The sequence below is a fragment of the Canis aureus genome, chromosome 21 (assembly GCF_053574225.1).
Source record: "Canis aureus isolate CA01 chromosome 21, VMU_Caureus_v.1.0, whole genome shotgun sequence".
Taxonomy (NCBI): domain Eukaryota; kingdom Metazoa; phylum Chordata; class Mammalia; order Carnivora; family Canidae; genus Canis; species Canis aureus.
In genome coordinates, this window is record NC_135631.1 from 38,047,939 (window position 1) to 38,069,987 (window position 22,049).

The 22,049-nt window shown below is 39.6% G+C and overlaps 1 protein-coding gene across 13 annotated transcripts in view; it reads left to right on the forward strand.

Annotated features, from left to right (window-relative positions):
* MAGI2 (membrane associated guanylate kinase, WW and PDZ domain containing 2) overlaps positions 1–22,049 on the forward strand; it is a 1,325,593-nt gene that overhangs the window by 1,123,674 nt on the left and 179,870 nt on the right. For all 13 annotated transcript variants that reach the window (XM_077863874.1, XM_077863875.1, XM_077863880.1 and 10 more), the window contains 2 exons: positions 8,409–8,440; positions 15,168–15,357. In XM_077863874.1, the coding sequence (XP_077720000.1) occupies positions 8,409–8,440; positions 15,168–15,357 (222 nt within the window). The remainder of the gene's footprint in view (positions 1–8,408; positions 8,441–15,167; positions 15,358–22,049) is intronic.

The window sequence follows — 22,049 nt, forward strand, 5'->3', positions numbered from 1 at the left end:
TGATGGTGAGCGTGGATTACAGTGGTGGCTGTGGAGATGGAAAGTGTACCTGAAATAGATTTGGGAGGTCAAACGGGATTTGGTGATAAGGAAATAAGGGAGAGGGAGATGTTAAGAATGACTTTCAGCCTCCTGTCTCTAAAACTTGGAAGGACAAGTGAAATTTACCAAAATGAGGAACGCAGAAGAGAAGACTTGAGGGGGAAAGATCAAGGGTTCCATTTTCTCTGTGTTGAATTTATGGTGCTTGTGAGACACCGATAGCTCAATTAGTACTTAATGTTGATGTAAAGTGAAACAGACATTTCATCTTTCTTAAGTTACATAAAGATGTTTCTAGACAGGTTTCTCAAAAACAAAAAAAAAACTTGATGCTATATATTCATCATTTTAAAAAATATATTGCTCTCGGAATTGGAATTTTCTATTTGCAAGTATTGATACCCTTCCACATTTTCTTTGCCAACTGTTTACAGCACACTGTAAACATACAGTTTCTCTCTTTACCGCTCTTGGTTCTGTTCAGGACATAAAGAAAAAAGTCCTTTGTAGTTGTTCATATGTTCTGCAAGCCTCACCTCACTCTGAGTTTTAGCCTCCCTGACACACTTCTTCCTCTTTCACTGCGTGCCTTTATTCCTGTTCGAGGCTATTCACCTGGCCTGCTTTATTTTGAACGCATCCTTTATATAGCTGAGTTTATCAGAAGACAACATGTGCAGGCTTATCCTTTCTAGATACTCATTGGGATTACTTTAAATGGCCAGACTGCTCTCTCCATAAGGAACAAAGCCAGGGGGAAAATGCTATTTGAAAACAGCTTTGTGGTGTTTATAAGAAAAACACTTTTATTTAAAAGATGCAGAAAGGATCATTTTTAAAGCATTGCAGAGAAAGCCTCAGCTTACCACATAAAAACAGATTCTGGCCAAAGATGGCAACCAGTTTGAATTTTTCTTTGCAAATTGAATATTGTGCTTGGCTGAAGGTTGGTGATATGAGGTTTGTGTTACCATCACCAGCAGTGTGACTTCTATACTTCATGGAGAGGTTGGGGGGTTTTCTTGGCCCAGGTCACTCTCATTAAGAAAAAATGCCCCTTTCTGACTTCAAATAGCTTAAATAAGTTATCTAAAGGAACTGCAGGGTTTAACTCACTTAATGAATTTTAATAAGACATACATGAATCAGTCAAAACTCAGGAAAAAAAGTGAATAACATTGAACTACTTTTAATGGAAATTAGCTCGTTACCCTGCTGGCTTACATTTACCAAAGGCTGAATGTTTGATGAAAAAGTTGCCAGGCTGTGGGATAATGGGAGGATCCTTAAATTAAAGATTAACTTTATTAGTGATTTTTCTCCCTCAAATTAGTCCTAACTGGAGATTCTAAAAACTCTAGGGCCTTTCCCCCACTTTGGGAAACTAAAAAAAAAAAAAAAAAAATTATTTCCTCTATTGGAAGACTTTCTAACAGTCCCTGAAATATTTTCAGAAATGTAGTAAGAACATGAGTTTCCTTTATTGCCTCGAATCCTTTATGAGAAAGGATAACGTTAGAGGTAGAAGGGTTTGTGTGGGTGTCTAGGTGAGTTTCCGGTCCTCCAGCAGGATAGCAGAGAAACCGTGAAAAAGAAATTCTCTTTCTTACCCTTAGATTCTCTCTCACACTCATGCAATATGCACATGCTCCTTCCTGCTTTACTTCTTTATCCGCTTTCATAGCTTTAGTTTTCATTTTTTTTAATTATGATGAAATATACATGGTGAAAGGGAATAAAGAGGAAAGGAGAGAAAATGAGTGGGAAATATCAGTGAGGGACACAGAACATGAGAGACTCCTAACTCTGGGAAATGAACAAGGAGTAGTGGAAGGGGAGGTGGGTGGGGGGACGGGGGACTGGGTGACGGGCACTGAGGGGGGCACTTGGCGGGATGAGCACTGGTTGTTATACTATATGTTGGCAAATCAAACTCCAATAAAAAAATACAAAAAAATAAAAGATGAAAAAAAGAAATACACATGACATAAAATTTGTCACGTTAATTGCATTTAAGGGTACATGTTCAGTAGTGCTAAGTACATTCACAGCATTGTATCTTCCTTCTTTTTTATTTTTTTTATTTTTTTTTTTATTTTTTTTTATTTTTTTTTTAATTTTTATTTATTTATGATAGTCACAGAGAGAGAGAGAAAGAGAGGCAGAGACATAGGCAGAGGGAGAAGCAGGCTCCATGCACCAGGAGCCTGATGTGGGATTCGATCCCGGGTCTCCAGGATCGCACCCTGGGCCAAAGGCAGGCGCCAAACCGCTGCGCCACCCAGGGATCCCCCTTCCTTCTTTTTTAAGCAAAACACAACATAGCTCTTAATAAACCAGGGCATGGACTTCTGCAATGAAGCAGGTCTCTATTTCAGAGGGCCTCCCACTTCTTTTATATTGCTTAAAGGAAAAGAGAAATATGAAACATTCCCCTTGCATCTCTGCTGTTTTTAGTAACTGCAGAAACTTCTCTAAAATACATGAAACTGTAATGATAATCTTCAAAACCAGCGTCGTACGTTGTACAAAGTACTTCAATTGAGGGAGAATCCATTTCACATTCTGCAAATAGAAGTTCAGTATATCAAATGGAGTATAGAGGCATATTGAAAGATTTAGTTCTCTTTGGGGAAATTTCTAGAAATCTGGAGAAATTGCCTTGGCGTTATCCCAAATTGAAGATGCCGGGACTCTCTCTAATCTAAGTTGCTCCTTGTTGTGTTTTGATCCCTTATTCCAATTGGGGTAATTTTAAAAAGTTCATCATGTTGTTGCCATGTGAAAATAAATAATAAAAAATCTTACCAAACATCTCACACACACAACTCTAAAGGGCCTCCCTTTAGAGCTATAATTTTTTCATTCTGATTATCATGTGTCAAAAGCAGGTTTTGAGAAGAGCAGGTTGTGGAACGTTCTTCTTGGGACAAGGCAATGGTGCCAACCAGTCCTCAAGTAATTTGAAAATGGTCTTTTGTGATGCTCACATTGTCCATAGAGTTCTGCATCACGTGAGGGGAGGGCCTCAGATAAGGCTGCTGATAGACAGACAACCAACAGAAACCAGTAGTGTGCATAGCAAATGGAGCGTTCTGAGGTTTCTCTAAAGCAAGATTCCTCAGAATAAAACACTGGAGGGAGTGCAAGAAAAGGAAATATTAAGTATTTTCTGTTTGTTTTTTTTTTTTTATTTAATGAGATGAGATATTACCTGCAGTAGACTAACTATTGTGTTTTCGTTTTTAAATGGACTTATATAAAATGTTCCCTTTATAGGGTGTTCAGATTTAGCAAATAAAAATACAGAATTCCCCGGGGCACCAGGGTGGCTCAGTTGGTTAAGCATCGGACTCTTGTCTTTGGCTCAAGTCACCATCTCATGGTTGTGAGATCAAGCTCTGCACTGGGCATGGAGCCTGCTTAAGATTCTCTCTCCCCCTCTCCTTCTGCTCGTCCAGCCTCCCCCCACCACCTCCCCCAGCCCATGCTTGTGCCTGCATGTTCTCTCAAAAACAAAACAAAACAAAAGACAGAATTCCCATTCAAACTGAACTTCAAATAATCAACAAATTTGTAATCTTTTTTAGTATGAGAGTGTCCTATGTAACATAGCTCATGCAATGTATAGGACATATTATGCTAAAAAATCATTTTCTATCTAAAATTGAAATTTAGCTTAGCATATTGCATTTTATACAACCATAGTCCTGTAGTTTACTAAAAGTTGCATTTATTGACATATAGAATTCAATTGAAATTTCAGTATGAAATCAGTGTTGTCTTCTATTTTTGAGCAGGGGAATTTCTTTTTTTTTAATATTTTATTTATTTATTCATGGGAGACAGAGAGAGAGAGAGGCAGAGAAATAGGCAGAGGGAGAAGCAGGCTCCATGCAGGGAGCCCGATGTGGGCCCTGATCCTGGGACTCCAGGATCACGCCCTGAGCCGAAGGCAGATGCCCAACCTATGAGCCACCCAGGTGTCCCGAGTAGTGGAATTTCTTATCTAAGCTCTTTGCACTGGGCTTCTGTTTCTCTGGCCCTCTCACTGTGCTTTTAGGTGCAGAATTAAAAATTTATTTGAGTTTAATTTCTTATTCTAATGAAGATGGATTTTAAAAATCTAATTTCATTTTGAACTTCATATTAAATGCATCTAAGTTTTCTTATTAGCTGCACCTAAATTTTCCCATTTATTCTCTTATTCCCCCCCCTTTATGTCTCTACTTATGTTTCAGTTTATAACTCTGTACATTAAGGTCTTTCACTTTTGTTGTCTTAAGAGTAAGGATTAAATAAATGTTTGCATTTGTAGGCATGTGCTCACACACACACCAATAAAGGATTAATATGGAAAACATGGACCATCATAAAGAAATTTTAATCCCACAAGGGAATATAATATACTGCTTTCTATAGAAGTAGAGGAAACGAGGCCAGAAATAAACTAAAACGTAAAGATGTTGTTACTGTTATTTTAAAGAAATGCTCTTTAGGTACACACATTCCTTTCTCCTGTGAGTTAGGTTCATAGCTCTGAAAGATTAAGAAAAAGTTCTCCAGATCCTTGTTCTATTTCCCATGGAGATGGGTGGAAGGAAACCCAAGAGTCATACTCTGACCAAACCACACCTATCTTGCTTACAGAAGCAAGATCTATCTATCTATCTGATCTATCTCCAACTAGAATGATTCTAGAAAAAAGAAAACTACAGAAATAAGGATTTAAAAGTTTTTCCTTTGGTTTTGGTGGTTTTATTTAAATATTAATTGGAGAGACGCCTGGGTGGCTCAGCCGTTGAACATCTGCCTTTGGCTCAGGGCATGATCCCAGAGTCTGGGATCGAGTCCAGCATCAGGCTCCCCACAGAGAGCCTGCTTCTCTCTCTGCCTATGTCTCTTCCTTTCTCTCTCCGTGTGTGTCTCTCATAAATAAAATCTTTTAAAATAAATAAATAAATAAATAAATAAATAAATAAATAAATATTAATTGGAATAAACTTGGTTTCCAAGAGGGGCCATCCTACCCCCAAAACAACTGTACACTTATATAATAGTTTGGTCCACACTATTGTAGTATTTCTGTAGCTCTTCCAGTGGAGTTGAACAGAAAGTTGGAGTTTAATCATATAGAAAACTTGACCTTCTGGCTTAATCAAACCAAATCAAGCATATCTGAGGTAGATGTTTTCTATTTATTTTAATTTAAATGTTTATAGCATAATTGATAATTTGTCAAAGAAACACAAAGGGCCACATAAGTTATCTATATTTGGGGAAATCTATTCTGATACCATTTTTACTACCTGAAATTACTTACTCCATACCAACCAACCTTTTTTTAACAATGTCTCAGAAAGACTAACTATTGCTTCAGACTGAAGCCTCTGCTGCATAAGTCATAATTAGAAATATTCCAGAAACTGCCATAATAGGATCAGTAAAGAAGTCCTGGGTCATGCCAATGGTCTGAGGTCAGACTAAATGAAACAGCCTTAAAAGAATGGGAAGCCAAAGTAGCTCTGCTGAAAGGTGGTCACGTTAAACATCCCTCTCTCCTTGTCTGATCTTGACCACTATCCCTCTTATGCCATTTTAGTTCTGGCACCCTAACTGCTCAGAGGTCAGATGATTACACATTTTCCATAGGAGGAATAATCATCTTTTAGCATAATGTCCCTTGCAGAGTTGAGAGCTCCATAAGAGAGCAACCATTTTCAATACATTTGTATCAGTGTCTAAGAAACTCCCAGCACCTTACAAATGTAAAACAGCAAATACTCAAAATCCATTCTGGTGCCCCACAAAGAAGGTGATGACATAAAGAAAGCAGAGGAAATAACTGAATGTTTTGACATGTGAGACTGGACAAGTGACAACTTTTGCAGAAGACCTGTTGCTGGCAATTCCATAAATCAACAAATAAATCTTATCCTTCATGGAAAGGAATGGTTAATTGGCCAATAGGTTACAATTTTTTTTCACTGTAAAATTAGTGATCAATTTGTTTTTGTTGGCATTTTACAGAGTGAGTCAAGGAGATAAATGTATTTATTTATCTGTAATTTTCACTCTCAGCTGCTTCCAAAAAAGAAAAAAGATATGATTAGATCCTTATAATTAAGTTATAATCGAACCACACGTGGGACAGAATTTTTGTCCTTTAGTTGGAAGGAGAGATAAGAACTCACAGAGTATGTAAGATGAGCTAATTCTTCTCATCTCCTTAAGTAAGATGGTTATTACAGTTGAGCATTAAATTTGACTCTGAGTTCCAAGGAGAGCTGAGAAACCTGATAGATTACATACCTTCCCTCATTTCATAAGATGAAGCATCAGGTCCCCACAATGTGCACTGAGGTACTACAGTTAGTATTGATCCCATGCCTGAGCAGGATTACTTAAACATCTAGATAATTGTGTGTCCAGCTTCCTCTAGATATTTCCTATAAAGGGGCTACAGTTTTCAACCATAACCATTTTATAGGAGTCCCAGTTTTTAAGATGATAAACATACAGTATGTGGCTTATTTTCAATATTTCATTTTTATTGGGCATTTTTCAGATACCAACTAACATTGACATGAGCAAAACTGTTTATGTTTTGGCTTACTAGGGTCAGTTATGTCAACTGCCCTCCTCACCGTTATTTTTTTTTTTAAAGACTTTATTTATTTATGATAGTCACAGAGAGAGAGAGAGAGAGGCAGAGACACAGGCAGAGGGAGAAACAGGCTCCATGCACCGGGAGCCTGACGTGGGATTCGATCCTGCGTCTCCAGGATCGCGCCCTGGGCCAAAGGCAGGCGCCAAACCGCTGCGCCACCCAGGGATCCCCTCACCGTTATTTTTAAGCTTGTTTTTACTATTTTTTAAAAAAACTTGATACCATATGATAATAATAATGGAAGAAAAAAAGAACAAGGAATTATCTGTCTTTTGCTTTTCATTATCTAAATGGTCATTTGGATCACAGCAGAGACAGTCCAATCTGCATACCATTTGTAATAATAGAAATTGCTCACTAAATTGAAAAAAAGAAAGCATGGTTTTGTTGATACATGACTCATTCAATTAACAAACAGTTTGAGCTGCTTCTTGATATACAATATTGCAGCGCTAGGATAATAAATAGATACCTGCTTAGAGAAGGGCTCCGTGGGAGAACAGTCCCCAAAGAGTTATTCTTTTATACACTGGAATCTGATTCATAACAGGTATATACATTATTTTTAAATTTAGGACAAATGAGCTCGTCTGTAAGTGGCCCAAGGTGATCTCTGAAAATGGTTCACTCTTCACTTGACCCAGAAAACCCTACAAAATTATGCAAATCAAGAGGTTCAAATCTTCATGTTCATTTTAAACACACTAAGCTGCCCAGGCCATCAAGGGTAGGCATATCCGTAAAGCCACCAAGTATCTGAAGGATGTCACTCTGCAGAAGCAATGTGTGCCATCCCATCACTGCCCTGATGGAGGTGGTAGGTGTGCTCAGGCCAAACTGTGAGCCTGCACACAGGGTCAGTGACCCAAAAGAGTGCTGAATTTTTACTGCACGTGCTTAATAGTACAGAGAGTAATACTGAGTGTAAATGCTTAGATGTAGATTATCTGGGCACTGAGCACCCCCAGGTGAGCAAAGTCCCCAAGATGCAGCGTGGATCTTACAGGGCTCGTGGTCAGATTAACCCATGCATGAGCCCTCCCTGCTGCACCTAGATGATCCTTACGAAAAAGAGCAGACTGTTCCTAAAACCAGAAGAGGAGGTTGCATAGAAGAAAGAGATACCCCTGAAGAAACTGAAGAAACAAAAACTTATGGCCCAGGAGTAAATTCCGCATAAAGTAAATGCAAATAAAAGTAAAAACAGAAAAAAAGAATATTTAGGACCAATGAAGTCTTGTTGATTACTTTTTAACCGCATAAGGAAGGTATGCCAAGCAGATTATTTTTTATACTAAGCAAAAGTACTTACCTTGAAGAACTTAATTTCTGTACGTATTCTCTTTGTCTCCCCCCGCACCTCGCCCTCTCCCCCATTTTCCAGCTACCGCTGTGACACAGTGACCCCTAGGATGGTTCAATCTCAGTTCTTGTAAAACAGCTGACCACTTACCATACAGTTTACCTTCTCTGTGCCTCAGACTCCTCAGCCTCCAAATAAGGAAATGTCCTTAGAAAAATTAATATAATTCCAACCAAGTTATTTGGGCTTCTTGAAAAAAAACTGTAGCATATTTTTTCATTATGGTTTGCTATTAACGAAGTAATATGAATGCAGTCATCTTAATAGCATGACACCCGTAAGTGGTAAGCAGGTTATATTTTCAAAGTTCAAATATTGTTTTCTTTATTACAGGTTTCTTTTCTCCATGGAAAACTCCAAAGCCTGTAAGTTGGAATTATTATGCTTCTTTCTTGATTTCTAGTTACTGTTGCAGTCCCATTAAGTAAGAGTTAATTGGGTGACCTCAAAATCTCTTTTACCTCCGAGATGCTATGATGTCAAAAGAACAAATCCTGTGTCCCTTTGTCTTGTACTTGTCACACAAATGCAAAATAACTTGTCTCACTTTCCTGTAAAGGCAATACTTCCTGTTTTTTAAATATACTTAGAAAATGAGTATTAACACTGTTCAGTGTGGTGTACTGCAGAGACCTTTTGTTTTTCCCCTGTCAGAAATAACTATAGTGTATAACATGGATTTATTATAAACAATGCAAATTATAGGCCTAGAGGTCTTGACCTATAAATTACATCTGGGACATAAGAAATTCAGTTCTGTACATATTTATGTTTACATTTTAATGTATATTCTAACTATGTGTGTGAATATTGCAGAGACATACATATTCCAGCAGACCTGGCAATCATTCAACTTCTGAATCTCCTTTAGAAGCTGGTACTCTTCTCCATCACGTAAACTCTCTGGGTCTAGTTTCCTAGTGAATCAGCCTGAAATTTTGATGCCAATACAGGAGGCTGATGGATTTTAATACTTTTTGTGTGGCTAGATTAGCCAAGTCGACTTCACAATTAGACCTAATTTTTACTTTCCATTAGATTGAAACTAGTAACTGTCCAAGTTCCCAGAGCTGGCACTGGTTTTCTGGGATCCCATTTCATGCTGTGCTAGAATGCTGTACCCTACCTGGGGTGTCTATAACCCACAGCTAGAAAAGAACCACAGCAAAGTGATTCCAGTCAAAAATAAAACTCAGGGAATCACTTCCCCCACCTACTCCTTTTCTTCCCTCCCACTTTGAGGAGCTCAGATGAAAGTGGCCCCAAGTCTGGCCAGTGAGTAGGGAATTCTTGAATTAATTTATGCTTTTCCTATTTCTTTTACTGAGAGAATATTTAACCTCTTGATTCTCTCATTTTATAAAGGGAGGTAATACGATTTTGCACACTTTTCAAGTACAATAACTGGCTTAACTAAATAACAAGCATTGAAATGACTTGAAGATGTAAAAATAAAGTATAATTGAGCCCTGTCATATGCCCCAGCTCCAGGTTTCTCTCAAAAAGACATAAGGAAACCGGGAGCTAGAGATGAAGAGCTGATTGTCAGGGCAGGATGTCCTCACCAACCATGTCCTCGTTTAGGATTGGCTTCGTCTGGGCCACAGAGAATATCTGATGGGGAACCTGGACCTATTTGGGTTTAGTAAACCATTTAGTGAGGTACAGAGTTTGAAAAGAGGGGAGTTTAAAATGTTTAAAATGAAATTTGTTTTATCTTGGTTGGCCAAAATTTAAATAATTTCTTCCTTTCATCACCAAAGTTAATCTGTGCTCTGTGGTTATACACATCTTTATCTAATTTAACAAGGAGCCTTGCAACTTCATCATGGTGCTACAATTATGCAATTTAGTGATTTCCTTATATGTACCACATTTACACAAATTATGCCATTTGGCATAATTACAGCATTTTCTGTCATTACAGCAATTACATCCATAGTCAATAATTCCAAAAAAGGTTTTATAGAACTCAATTTACAATTAATCCTGAACCCCACACATTCCTACAAAAGCTAAGGCTTGGACTTCCAGGTTCTAGGCTGAGTGAGGATATAGGACTGTCAACTCAACGTCCTCCATGGATCCAGCAGAAGCTCTTTAGACCAAAGACTGTAATGAGAAGCAGTGTGATATACATTTTGGGGTCCAGGCTTTGAAAGCATACTGCCTGGGTTCAAACTTTGCTTCTTCTCCTTAGTAGCTATATGACCTTCAACTAGCCACTTAGGTTGTTAGTATCTCAAGTTCTATCTGTAGAATGGGGAAAAGAATAGTACCCCACTCACATAGTCATCATGAAGAGTCTTACCAGTACATGTAAGTTGCTTAAAACAGCGCCTCTACATATTGAGCTCAAAAATATAAAGTACTGGGGCACCTGGGTGGTTCAGTCAGTTGGGCATCTGCCTCCAGCTCAGGTCATCATCCTGGAGTCCTGGGACCAAGCCTCACAGCAGCCTCTCCACTCAGTGGGGAGTTTGATTCTTCCTCTGCTCCTCCCCTCTGCTCCAGCTCTCTTGCTCTCTTTCAAATCAATAGATAAAACCTCTAGGAGAATAAAAGAGAAATATAAAGTACTGTCATCCCAGAAAGCAGACCCTCCATGCATGAAACCCTAATAAATCAATGACTCTATAAAGTGAACATAGTTTGCTATTCATTTAAACAAATATATAAATATATGCCCACAGTATATGGATTTATAGACTCTCTCCTCTGAGAAGGATTGAGGACATCTGTAGTCAGGATAAGGAAACGTTATCCTGAGTGAGATCTCTCCTTCTCCTGGTCCTGTGTCACTTTCTGACCCTCTTCTGTCCCTACTGATCTACATCTTAAGCTAATCCTTGTTGAGATCGTTATTTCCTTTGTGACAAGTAGTATTCTAATTGTAGTGAGTTCTCATGCTCTCCATCTGGAAGGGATCCAAGTTCATTCTTCAAGTATAGAATCAAACCAAACGCCTTCATATGCCAGCCCTGCCCTAAAATAATGAGGGGGTGCATTTAGTCTATCCCAGCCAGCTTCTATAGAAAGCAAACAGATTCTAAATGGAGCACTTCCTGGGAGGTGGGGCACCGCCTTATTCACAAGCCATCCACTCTCAGTGTGACCCCTAGATCAGGATGGGGAGTCAAAAATTAACCACATCATGATTGGGTTTTCCTATCTTCCATGCAAGGCCCTGTTGTGGACTATATGTCCACTCTGTCTGATGATAATTCAGTGACTATACCTTCGTACAGTGAGGCATTCATTTATTCACCGAGGCTAGCAGAGACACAAGGTTTCTCCCAGATATTGAAAACAACTACATGTTTGTTTTTCCTTACACTAGTGAGCTGCCTAGGCATGGACATAGTTGGGACTGTACAAGGCCCATTCAGAAGCCAGGAGAAGTAAATGTCTTGCCAGAGCCACTGGGTGGAACAAGTGACGCCAAGGGCCTGAGCAACAGGACAGGATCAGAATCTAGGGTGTTCAAGAAGCTTGAGAGGAACAAATGAGCAGAGTGTCCCAGCTGGAAAGCAGAAGTCCAGAGACCAGTTTTCTAAGAAAGTAAGAAGTCAACAAAGCGTACCCTGAAAGGAGGCTATTAGATCAGCACACCAGCCCCAGTGAACAGAGGGTGACCTCTGATCCCAGGGCAAGTGGTTTGCTTCATGGGCTTTTGGGCCAAAGCCAACAAATAACTCAGTCGGGGGAGGGGGGTAGCTCTAGGACTGCAAGTCTGCTTCTTCAGTAATTTCATGGGCACAGTGATTTTTCTGCTCTACAGTCTTTTAAGAAACCCTGACAGAGTGACTCAAGGGTTGATGAATGTCACAGCAAGATGTTGTGAATGCTTTACTAAGCATAAACCGGACTCTTGACTAATTCCCTCGTTTCTGTGCTACAGAAATTGTAGAATTTGTCACTCGGCCCCAGTAGCCTTCCCAAGAGTGCCCAAAGCATTATTTGTTCTGTAGTTTTAAGAATGTTGTTTAGAAATACTAATATTTCACCGGAAGCGTGTTTGCTCCAATGACTGCGCATGAACAACACATAGCAGGACCTGTGTGGCTATTCTACAGCTACTCCGTCCACATATCTAAATTATTTACTGTTTAGAATTTAGTACCTTATGTTCGGAAGCAGAAGGGAGAAAGTCACAGCCAAAATGCATCCACACGGTGCCTAAAGCCAGTCGTTTTAAGTGAAAAATTAAAAAACAATATGACTTTAGCCACAAATGTGGGTCTGCTCATCATAGCAAAGACACAGAGTGGATGACCAAAGAACCTAGAATGGCTTCCTAGATGAATTTTGCTATCAAATGAATTATGAAGTGTGTATTTAAGGATTTTTATTAAATGGGAGCAAAAAGTCCACTGAGCAGAATATTAGCCAAAATTCTAAACAAATTTGCCAGTTATTCCACTCAATGAATTATTGTAAAAAGCACTCCCGTTAGAGTTACAAATTGGGTGCATCCAGGATCTGCTGCTGACCACTGCTGGACCTCTTCACACTCTTGAGGTTATGTCCAATATTAGGGAATTGAGCTCAACTAGGATTTTCCACCCTCTTTAGGTTTAGAAACTTTGTTAAAATGAAATCTTGGTCAGTAGCCCGTATAGAAAACAAGCTAAATGAAGCCAATTGTCTTAGCCCCTTCACACTGCTGTACCATAGATGGGGTGGCTTGTAAACAACAGCAAGTTTTCCTCATAGTTCTGGAGGCTGGAAGTTCAAGATCGAGGCTCTGGCAGATTCAGTGTCTGGTGATTTCCCACTTCCTAGATGGCCATCTTTTCTCTGCAACCTCACCTGGCAGAAGGGTCTTCTAGACTCTGAGTCTCTTTTATAAAGGCACTCATCCCATTCATGAGGGCTCCATCCTCATGACCCAATTGCCTCCCAAAGGTCCCACCTCCTAGTTCCATCACCTTAGGTATTAGAATTTTAATATATAAATTTGGGCAGGGACCCAATCATTCAGACCATGGTATCCGTCTTATTGAGAGATGGGTCAGTGACTCATTTCTTCCATAGTTTGTTGGCTCACTTGATATCTGCCACGGCTTAAGCTAGGTGAGTAAGTCACAGGGAACTTTGTTTTACAGAGTGACATGCATGGTAGGTACCTGGCACATCACATTCCCTCCAACCTTAAAATATTTATAAGTGACAAAGCAGAGCTGGTGTAGGAGCCCTAACCAATATAGCCAGCATGGAAACAAGAGCAGAACGGTGCAATAAGGGATAAAGAGTTGTAATCCTGCCAAACTCAAAACAGTGTATGTCAAAGCTAATTTGTTTGTTTGTATGTTTAAAAAAAAAAAAAAGAACAGTTATAAGTTAGCCAGATTAGGGGAAAAAAGAACAGCTGACCATATTTTATTGATGATTTCATTCATTCACTACATTAACATTTTCTGAGCTTATTATGTGTCAGTAATACAACAATGAGAAAGACTGTGTTCCCAGCAGGATCTGTCCCCACCATGCTCTATTTGAGGAGACATAGGTAGTCTTGCCATAATAGTTAAGCATCATTAGCGTTGGGTGTGAGGGGTAGATTGAGGTGCTGTGAGGCATCTGGGAGGGATGTGTGACCAGTTTAAGAATGGGCAGCAGAGGGAACCCTGGGTGGTTTAGCAGTTTAGAGCCTGCCTTCGGCCCAGGGCGTGATCCTGGAGACCCGGGATCAAGTCCCACATTGGGCTCCCTGCAGGGAGCCTGTTTCTCCCTCTGCCTGTGTCTCTGCCTCTCTCTCTCTCTGTGTCTCTCATGAATAAATAAATAAATAAATAAATAAATAAATAAATAAATAAATAAATAAATAAATAAAATCTTAAAAAAAAAAATGGCCAGCAGAGGCCTTTTAGAAAACACATCTTATCTGAGTCTAGTAGCCCCCAGGTAAAGGGAGGAAGGGAGGTGGAAAAAGTGGAGAAATGGGTAAACTTTGTAAGTAGAAGGAGAAATTAAGAAGGTACACAAAAGATCAGAGGCAGGAGAGAATCTTATGGGTCCTGGGGAATGAGAGGAGAGACTATGAGTGAGTATGAGAACAGTGAACAGAAACTGGGTCATGAGGAGCTACTAATGCCCCTGTAGGGAGTTTAACCCTTAAGCTGAAGACCATGCTGACCCAATGGAGAATTTTAGACATAAGGATAGCCTAGTCTAAGTTTTACACAAAGTAGGTTTATCCAAAGCAGAAAAGAATAAGTTGAGTTTGAATCAGTTGACTAGTGAATGAAGGTGAAGTTGGTGGTACAAACAGGTGTTCTCAGTTAACCTGGCTTTCTATTTGATAAAAGGACACTAGTCCTGCCTTATCTACTTCATGGAGCCATGGTGCGGATCCAAGAAGATAAACGTGTGTGAGAAAACATGGTAAACTGGGAAGTGTTCTAGAGATCTTTAATAAACTGTAGTGGTAGCAACATCAGCAGTAGCATTTTGGGAAAGAAACTGCCAGATCAGAAGTAAATGAGGCTTCACAGAAGACTTTGAACAATTCATAAATCCCAGGTGGTCGCATTATTACTTAAAACTATAAGGAAAGTGACCCCAAATGTTCAGGTATAGGAGATTATTGGGATATGAATAGATGTCAAGAGAATACACGTAGACTACTTTATTCTCTTTTGTTTTAGTAAAAATGGCATAATGTTTCAGGGCCAGTACCACACATTTTTCCACACTTACATACAAAGTTATCTTGAGACACATGTCATATTTATTGTGGAGGAGGAAAAAACACTCAGAGAGATTAAGTGAGTTGCTGGAGATGACCAGCACTAGGTCACAAGGTTATGTCAGTTTGCATTCCGAAGTCAGGCAACCACTTGTATTGAGTACAGTCTTCAGTACTTTAGCCAGAGACATAGAGTCTTTCCTCACACTTATTCCAAAGTTGCAAATGTTTCATGGAAGAAAAGTCCACAGCGCAAGAGAGTCTAACTAAGGAAAGTCCAAGGGGCAAGAGAGTCTAAGGAAAGTCCACGGGGCAGAGAGTCTAATTTAAAGGTGAGGGTTGTGGTGTGTGACAAAGAGGAATTCACCATCAGCCATCTTCTGTTCTCTTTTGCCTTCCAGATAATGGACCGTTGGGAGAACCAAGGCAGTCCTCAAACAAGTCTATCTGCTCCGGCCATCCCGCAGAACCTGCCCTTCCCACCCACCCTCCACAGAACTTCTTTTCCTGACTCAACAGAGGCCTTTGACCCAAGGAAGCCTGACCCCTACGAGCTCTATGAGAAATCTAGAGCGATTTATGAAAGTAGGCGTAAGTGAAAGCCACATAAAACAAGGGTACATTAGTAATGGCTGAAGCCCTGCCAAGGGATATATTGAAGCTGAGATGATCGGGCATGAGTTGATATTCTGAGGTTCAGAAAGTATCTCAAAAGTAGAGCCAGCTGGTCTAAACTTTTCTTTAAAAAAAAAAGTTCATATCCTTTGGTTTTATATTTTATTTCCTATGGTTTTCCCCCTAAACCCCTGAGGAAAATCAGGAATGTATTTGGTGGGGAGGACGGGGGCGGGGGGTTGCGGAAGAAGATAGTTTTGTTCAAGTCACCAAATAATAAGATAAATGGTTGGGATATTTATGTGTAATCTGATCTTGAGTCCGCAGCTTAGATTTTTTTCTTAGGGCCTTGAATGCAATCATTGAAGATTTAGGGCCGTGAGTCAATGTTAGCCATGTCCTTCCAACTCACAATCCATGAAAGTAATGGTTCTGAAAACAGCACAGAGCCAGCTGCCAATCATCTCTACCCCAAACTTATGCTTCTTATTTAACAGAGTGGGGCCCCTTTAATGCTGTGGGGCCCATTCAGTCATAAAACAAAATATCGTGTATGCGCTTGTCATCCTGTTTGAAGGTCCTCTAAAATTATTTCATTGCACTTTATAAATATTAGAAAACAAAGGCTTTTAATATTGCATGTACATTCCTTGTGCCTCTTTCCACCATCTGACAGGTCATCTCTTCCAAATGTTAGAGGCCGGGAATCTGAATGGCATGAATGTATAATCTATGAGAGAAATGTGCAGTATAAACTAAGTAAATGGATCAAGAAACCTAGCCTAGTGAGAAGTGTTTGGTCCCCCGTGTTGCCTTTTACAGTCTGCTGACTCCTTTTGTCTCTGTGTTCCGCCAGTGTCTTCTCTCCAGCTTTAACATCTGAAACATAAATAGCAGGTTTTAAATTGTGTGTGACCACAGAGGATCTGAAATCTGTTTATTCTTTATGAACTCGGGCTGAGAATTATGCACCCAACTGGCAAGGGAAAGAGGAGACATAATGCCTTTTCCCCAGCCTCTACAACTCTCTGTAAAAGCAATTTTCATTGATAAAATAGTTAGGACAGCAGGGCTCGCACTGAGAAATCCTTTTTTGTCAAAATGAACCCCGTCCCCCCACACACCTCTTTATTTTAAATAATCAGCTATGACAGGGCTACTGGGTGAACAGCTGAAATGTCTTTAAAGGATTGTGTAGTCAGAATGCCTTTGCTGTGATAGAGTAAGAACAAAGTAGTGTGTTTAGCTATATAACGTAGGGTGTAAATTCAGGATATTAATGCTCAGCAAACAAAAAAAAAATTGAAGAGATTTGAACACAGTTCTTAATGGCTTTTCTGCTTCCATATCCAAGCATGTATTGAATACCCACTTTACTCTCAGCTCTGTGGAGAGATACCAAAGATGAGTAATACGCCTTGCTCTTACAAATTTAACTGAGCAAATAAGAAAAAGTGTAAACAGGTGTAGATATCAAGATGCACTAGAAGTTCTTTCTAACTTGGAGGATAGAATGCATTGCAGATTAAAATATTGTCACATCCTTGGCTTGTTTAAAATTTTGGTTACCTTTAGGGAGCTTCAGGATGATGCTTCCTCCTATTTCTGTCCCTCCATTAATCATTTGCTCCCGTTCTTTTGTAGTTTCAGGACAAAGGCAATGTTGGCATCTATTCCCTCTTCCCTTCATGGCGCCTGATACTGTGATGCCCTCAGTTTCTGAGCAGGGATTGCACATGACCTTCTTTTCAACCCTAAAAGAATTCTGATTTCTTTATCCAGCCCCTGCAATGCTGTCTCTGTTCATTGCCTTGCCGCTGCTTACCTGGAACAATCCAAGCAAACCAATCCACCTTAACCTCCCATACCTTTCTTTTCCAGTCCTCCCCTGGGAGCTCTTTATCCCTTCTGCTTCCACAGCCACGTCAACAACCAACAGCCTGATTCCCACCCCAGCCCACCTCCGCCCATCAGTGCCCCCACTGATCCCACTGCTGCCTCTGCTCTAATGGTGTCCCCCCTTTATGTTTTTGTCAGCTCTCTAATGTTTCTGAGGTCACAGCAATGTTTTCAGGGTCACAGGTCTTAGGAAGCCAAAAGAGGGCAAGCTCATTTTCTTTCCCATCCTTTGCTTTTGTATCATGCTATTTCATAACACTAAATGGAGTGTGAAAGAAACAGGGAAATCATGTCAGGGTAAGCAAAGCTCTACGCTGAAGATTAAGGAAACCAAACAAATGCAGTGCTACTTTCTCAGGTCTCTGGATAGGTGATCAGCTCACTCTGCTTGTGGACATGCAAGTGTCTAGAAAGAACAACGCAGCCCGTTGCCCTCTCTACATTCCTTGTTTCCAATTATGAAAAAAGTTTCATTCTCTCACGTTTTTGGAATGCCAGAAAATACTTTTTAAATAAATTGAGGGAAAGCTCAGTGTATTTCTCATCATCTTCAAATAGTTTTCTTTTTTTGTTTTAATGATCATGAAATGTTTGCATCCATACAAAGGAACTATATTCAAAATTTGGATGCGAACCACACCTTATTCCTTTGACTCGCATGCATAACATTTAGGTTTCACTCTGTTTATCCTTGTATCCCTGAAAACTTTTTCCTGGGAGAAATATCTGTGGGGACCAGGGAAAGTATGGGAGGGAATCCCAACCAGAAGCTGTCTAAACCAAGCCTTTTGACATTCTCCATGGCCTATAGCAACCTCATGGTATCTCCCCTTACAACTGGGTCTATGGCTAAAGAGATATTTTGCATTCACATTCCAAACTGGGTTGCAGTAACCAAAAAAGAAAGGATGTACCTCCACCCACCAGCTCCTGGTGTACAGAGCTACAGAATGTTTGTTATATCAAGGCTGTCAAGAAGTATTTTGATTCAAGTCACCAGTCCCCTGCAAATGATGGAAATTTATCAAATGATGTAAATGCTGCTGTGCCTCATTTGGCTCATAATTAGATTATGCTGACATTTTAATGTGCATGCACAGGACATCTTAATAAAGATGTATTCCTGAAAAAAAAATGTAGTGATTTTAAACAAACAAAGACAACCATAGGCTACTAGAGCCACATGAAATGGAACATGACGGGTGCATGCTTATGAGAGAAATGCCTCCTGTCTTCATGAGATCTTATGATGAGATGGAACCAAAGAAGAGAGAATGAAGACTCTTCCAGCAGGCAGGGCAACGCTTCCAGTTTCACAGCCGCAGGCAGAATGCCTAGAGGTAGTACCTCCAGACTCCAAATCACTCAACAAGAATGTTCGAAACATTCAACACCTGTCTTCTAGAACTCTGTTAGGCACTCCACGAGAAAAAAAAAATCATGAGAAATAAATGCCACTTGCAAGAACTTCTACTGAAGCTGAGGACACAAAAGCCTAGGAAGACGATTCTTGAATGAGACTGCATAGCACAACCCAGCAGATAACATCACATTTCAACCTGTGAAATTGTGCAGTAAATATAGACAACAGCTCAAGGGTAATTAGACAATTAGGCCAACAGTTTCTCATTCCAAGGGCAAAATTGATGTTTAATCAGGAGAACGTCTTGTTAAATACCTTCTGATTCTCAAAAATCTCCTTAGGCCTTATTGGAAAATGCTGTGCAGAATTTTTTTTTTTCCTAACTTATTTCCACATAAGCTTAAAACTTGTATATATAGAAAAGAAAAATATCCCACCCCCCAAAAAAAAATCCCAAAAGAGGTTTTGACCAATGAGCTTTTTGGGTTTTCATGTCAGTTATTTATGCATTGACCTTCTGGCATGACCAGCAGCTCCCAGGAAAAAGCAAAAATCTCCCCATCCCCATCTCTATTCAAGACTTTGCAATAAAGGTCACTTTTCTCATTGTGCAATAATAGCCTCTGTTGATTATTAACTTCTTGCTGTCCCCATTACTTGCATTTTGTTTAAGTTGAAAGCAAGGAAAATACATACCTTTGCACAGTGGGATAAGCCATGCTATTTTTTACTTCTCCCTTCCCTGTCCTTTTCTCAGAACTCTCATGAAAGGAGGACTAATTTTCTTTGCAATCACAAGAGGAAGAGCTTGCATTTTTCCATTTTGTATGCTAATCTTGAAAAATAAACTATTGTTTACCATTCCTAACCTTGAAAGAGAAACTACTTCTAAAGGCCCTCAGTGCCCACACCCACATCTTCTCCTGCCAATCTTTTCCGACATGTGATGGTGTCACATATTTTTGATATGAGAAGAAACAGTTTCATAACAATCTACATCCCCATGAGACTGCATGGGGGAACTGCACATGCCTGTTTGCCTGGGACAGTTCTGCTCTGTGTCATCCTAGCAGAATTATTAATAGCTTCCCTTTCACTCTCCAGTTTGTCCTCATTTGAATGACGAATTATATGGTTTCCCTTTACTATATAATCTATTAGAGAAATAACATATTACTGTCCAATAAAAGCATATATCTAAATGTATAGATCATGAATAAAAAATTTTGTACCTACTCGGATAAATAATTTCCTTCAAGTTCACTTATTTGGCTGACTGAATTTTTGCCCATACATATTTTATTCCTAATTTGAGGTAAAGACATATATGGTGGCTTGTCTATTAGCCAGACTCCCAGCAAACTTCATCTGTACTCAGGAAAGGGTACATATGTACAAATCTAGAGCATGGCAAGCTAAGTGCAGAAAATAGGCAGCAAGACTTCACTCATTTAAGTATTATGCTGTGGAGTTCTCATTCTTCTCACAGATAATAAATCAGATTCAACATTGCAATAATCACGGGCCCAAAAAGGGAGGTAATTTTGTTTGTCTTCCTATCCCTAGGAAAGATTATACTTACATAATTGCAGAACAGTGACTGCCATGACAGGTCCTCTGGATGCCGAGCAAGGCAATAAAAGTACTTCCCAAAGAAACTGGAATCTCTTTGGGATATTACAAAATAAAGTTCTGATCATGCTAAAGAACTTGGTGATCTAGGAATGAGGGCTCCATCCTGTTGCTTCACTTTGCTTTAAGTCAGAATGGGAGAAGATATTTGCAAATTACCTATCAGATAAAGGACTAGTATCCAAGATCTATAAATAACTTCTTAAACTCAACAGCAAAGAAACAAACAATCCAATCATGAAATGGGCAAAAGACATGAACAGAAATCTCACAGAGGAAGACATAGACATGGCCAACACGCACATCTGAAAATGCTCCACCTCACTGGCCATCAGGGGAATACAAATCAAAACCACAATGAGATCCCACCTCATACCAGTGAGGAAAGGTTAGTGGAAAGGTTTGTCTCATGAGGCCATTTCTTGAGCACACTCCCCACTGCGGCCTCAGAAGCCAGAGCGACAAGCAGATGAAAACAAGAGGAGACAGAGAAGAAAAATCCCTGTTCTCTGAAACCCTTCCCTCAGGATCCTATCCTTTGGTGTGAACCCAAGTTGAATTATGACTGAAGTTGTCCAAACTTTTTTCTATTCGCATTGAACCTTGCTTATTATAAATAAACAATTTATGAGGTACAACATGTCTGTGCTCCTTTGCAGTAAGACATCACTCAAATGTAGGGTCATAAAAGTGTCAGGGATCCATATGGTGTAATGTGCCTTATGGTGGAATCTCTTTAGAACACAGATTCCTCTGGAATGTCTTCCAAAAGCTCATATGATCAATTTTTCTTTCCAGAAATTAGGAAGAATTAACCCATAATAAGCAATGAGTATGACAACAGAAATAGCAATCAGAAGTAACCATAGGCCAGTTAGAGCATAATGGAAGATCTTTCGGACTATACTTGACAGGCTTTTAGTACTATACTTGACAGGAAATTATACTTCATAACCAATCAAAAAAAGATATCTGCATTTTCCACATCTATGGCTTTTATCCTGTGGTTCTGTTGTTCATTGCTCATAGTGAAATTCTTTCATTGTTAGGTATTATAATTCACATAGAACATGGCTAATCACAAAAAGGTGGTTGTATTTCTAAAGTAACTGGTTTTCTACAGCTTTTTCTGTGTTACCAGTGAGCAAGAGCTGTAGCTGGCACTGTTTCTCATCCTAACACTAGAGCTACTTGGAAAGATGGGATAGTATAAAAATGTGATCCACCCAGCACAGCACTTGAGACTCTAAATGGAAACTGGTGATGGAGCCACATCACACAAGGGAGATACACAGTATCTAGAGCTTGGGAGCCTGTGGCAAGTGCTTCTGCTTAAGCCTTTCAGGCTCCAGTCTCCCTTGCCAAAGTGATTAAACATCTGATAGGGTCAAGCTGGAAATGTCAATAGGTTTAAGAAAGGTTCTGATGCATCATGGATGCCATAGCTGTAGGCAGCTATTAAATGATCACAAAAGGCCACCTTGCCTTCCTAAAGAACACCGCACATCTGAATGCTTCTAGACCAAGCCCTGGCCTCATTTGCTTGGACATTGTTGTTGTCCAATGGCTTTAATGTTCTAATATTCGTAACAAATGTTCTCTGGTGCACTATCTTATTTCAGTGGAATATTAAAATAAGATGATACGTAAATGTTAAGACACTTTTAGCAATGACTTTAACATTAGAATCATAAAAGGCTAGAAAAAAATTTAATAACGTTATCATTTAAAATGTCCTCGATGATACTATGAAGGTTAATTTCCTGTACCTTTT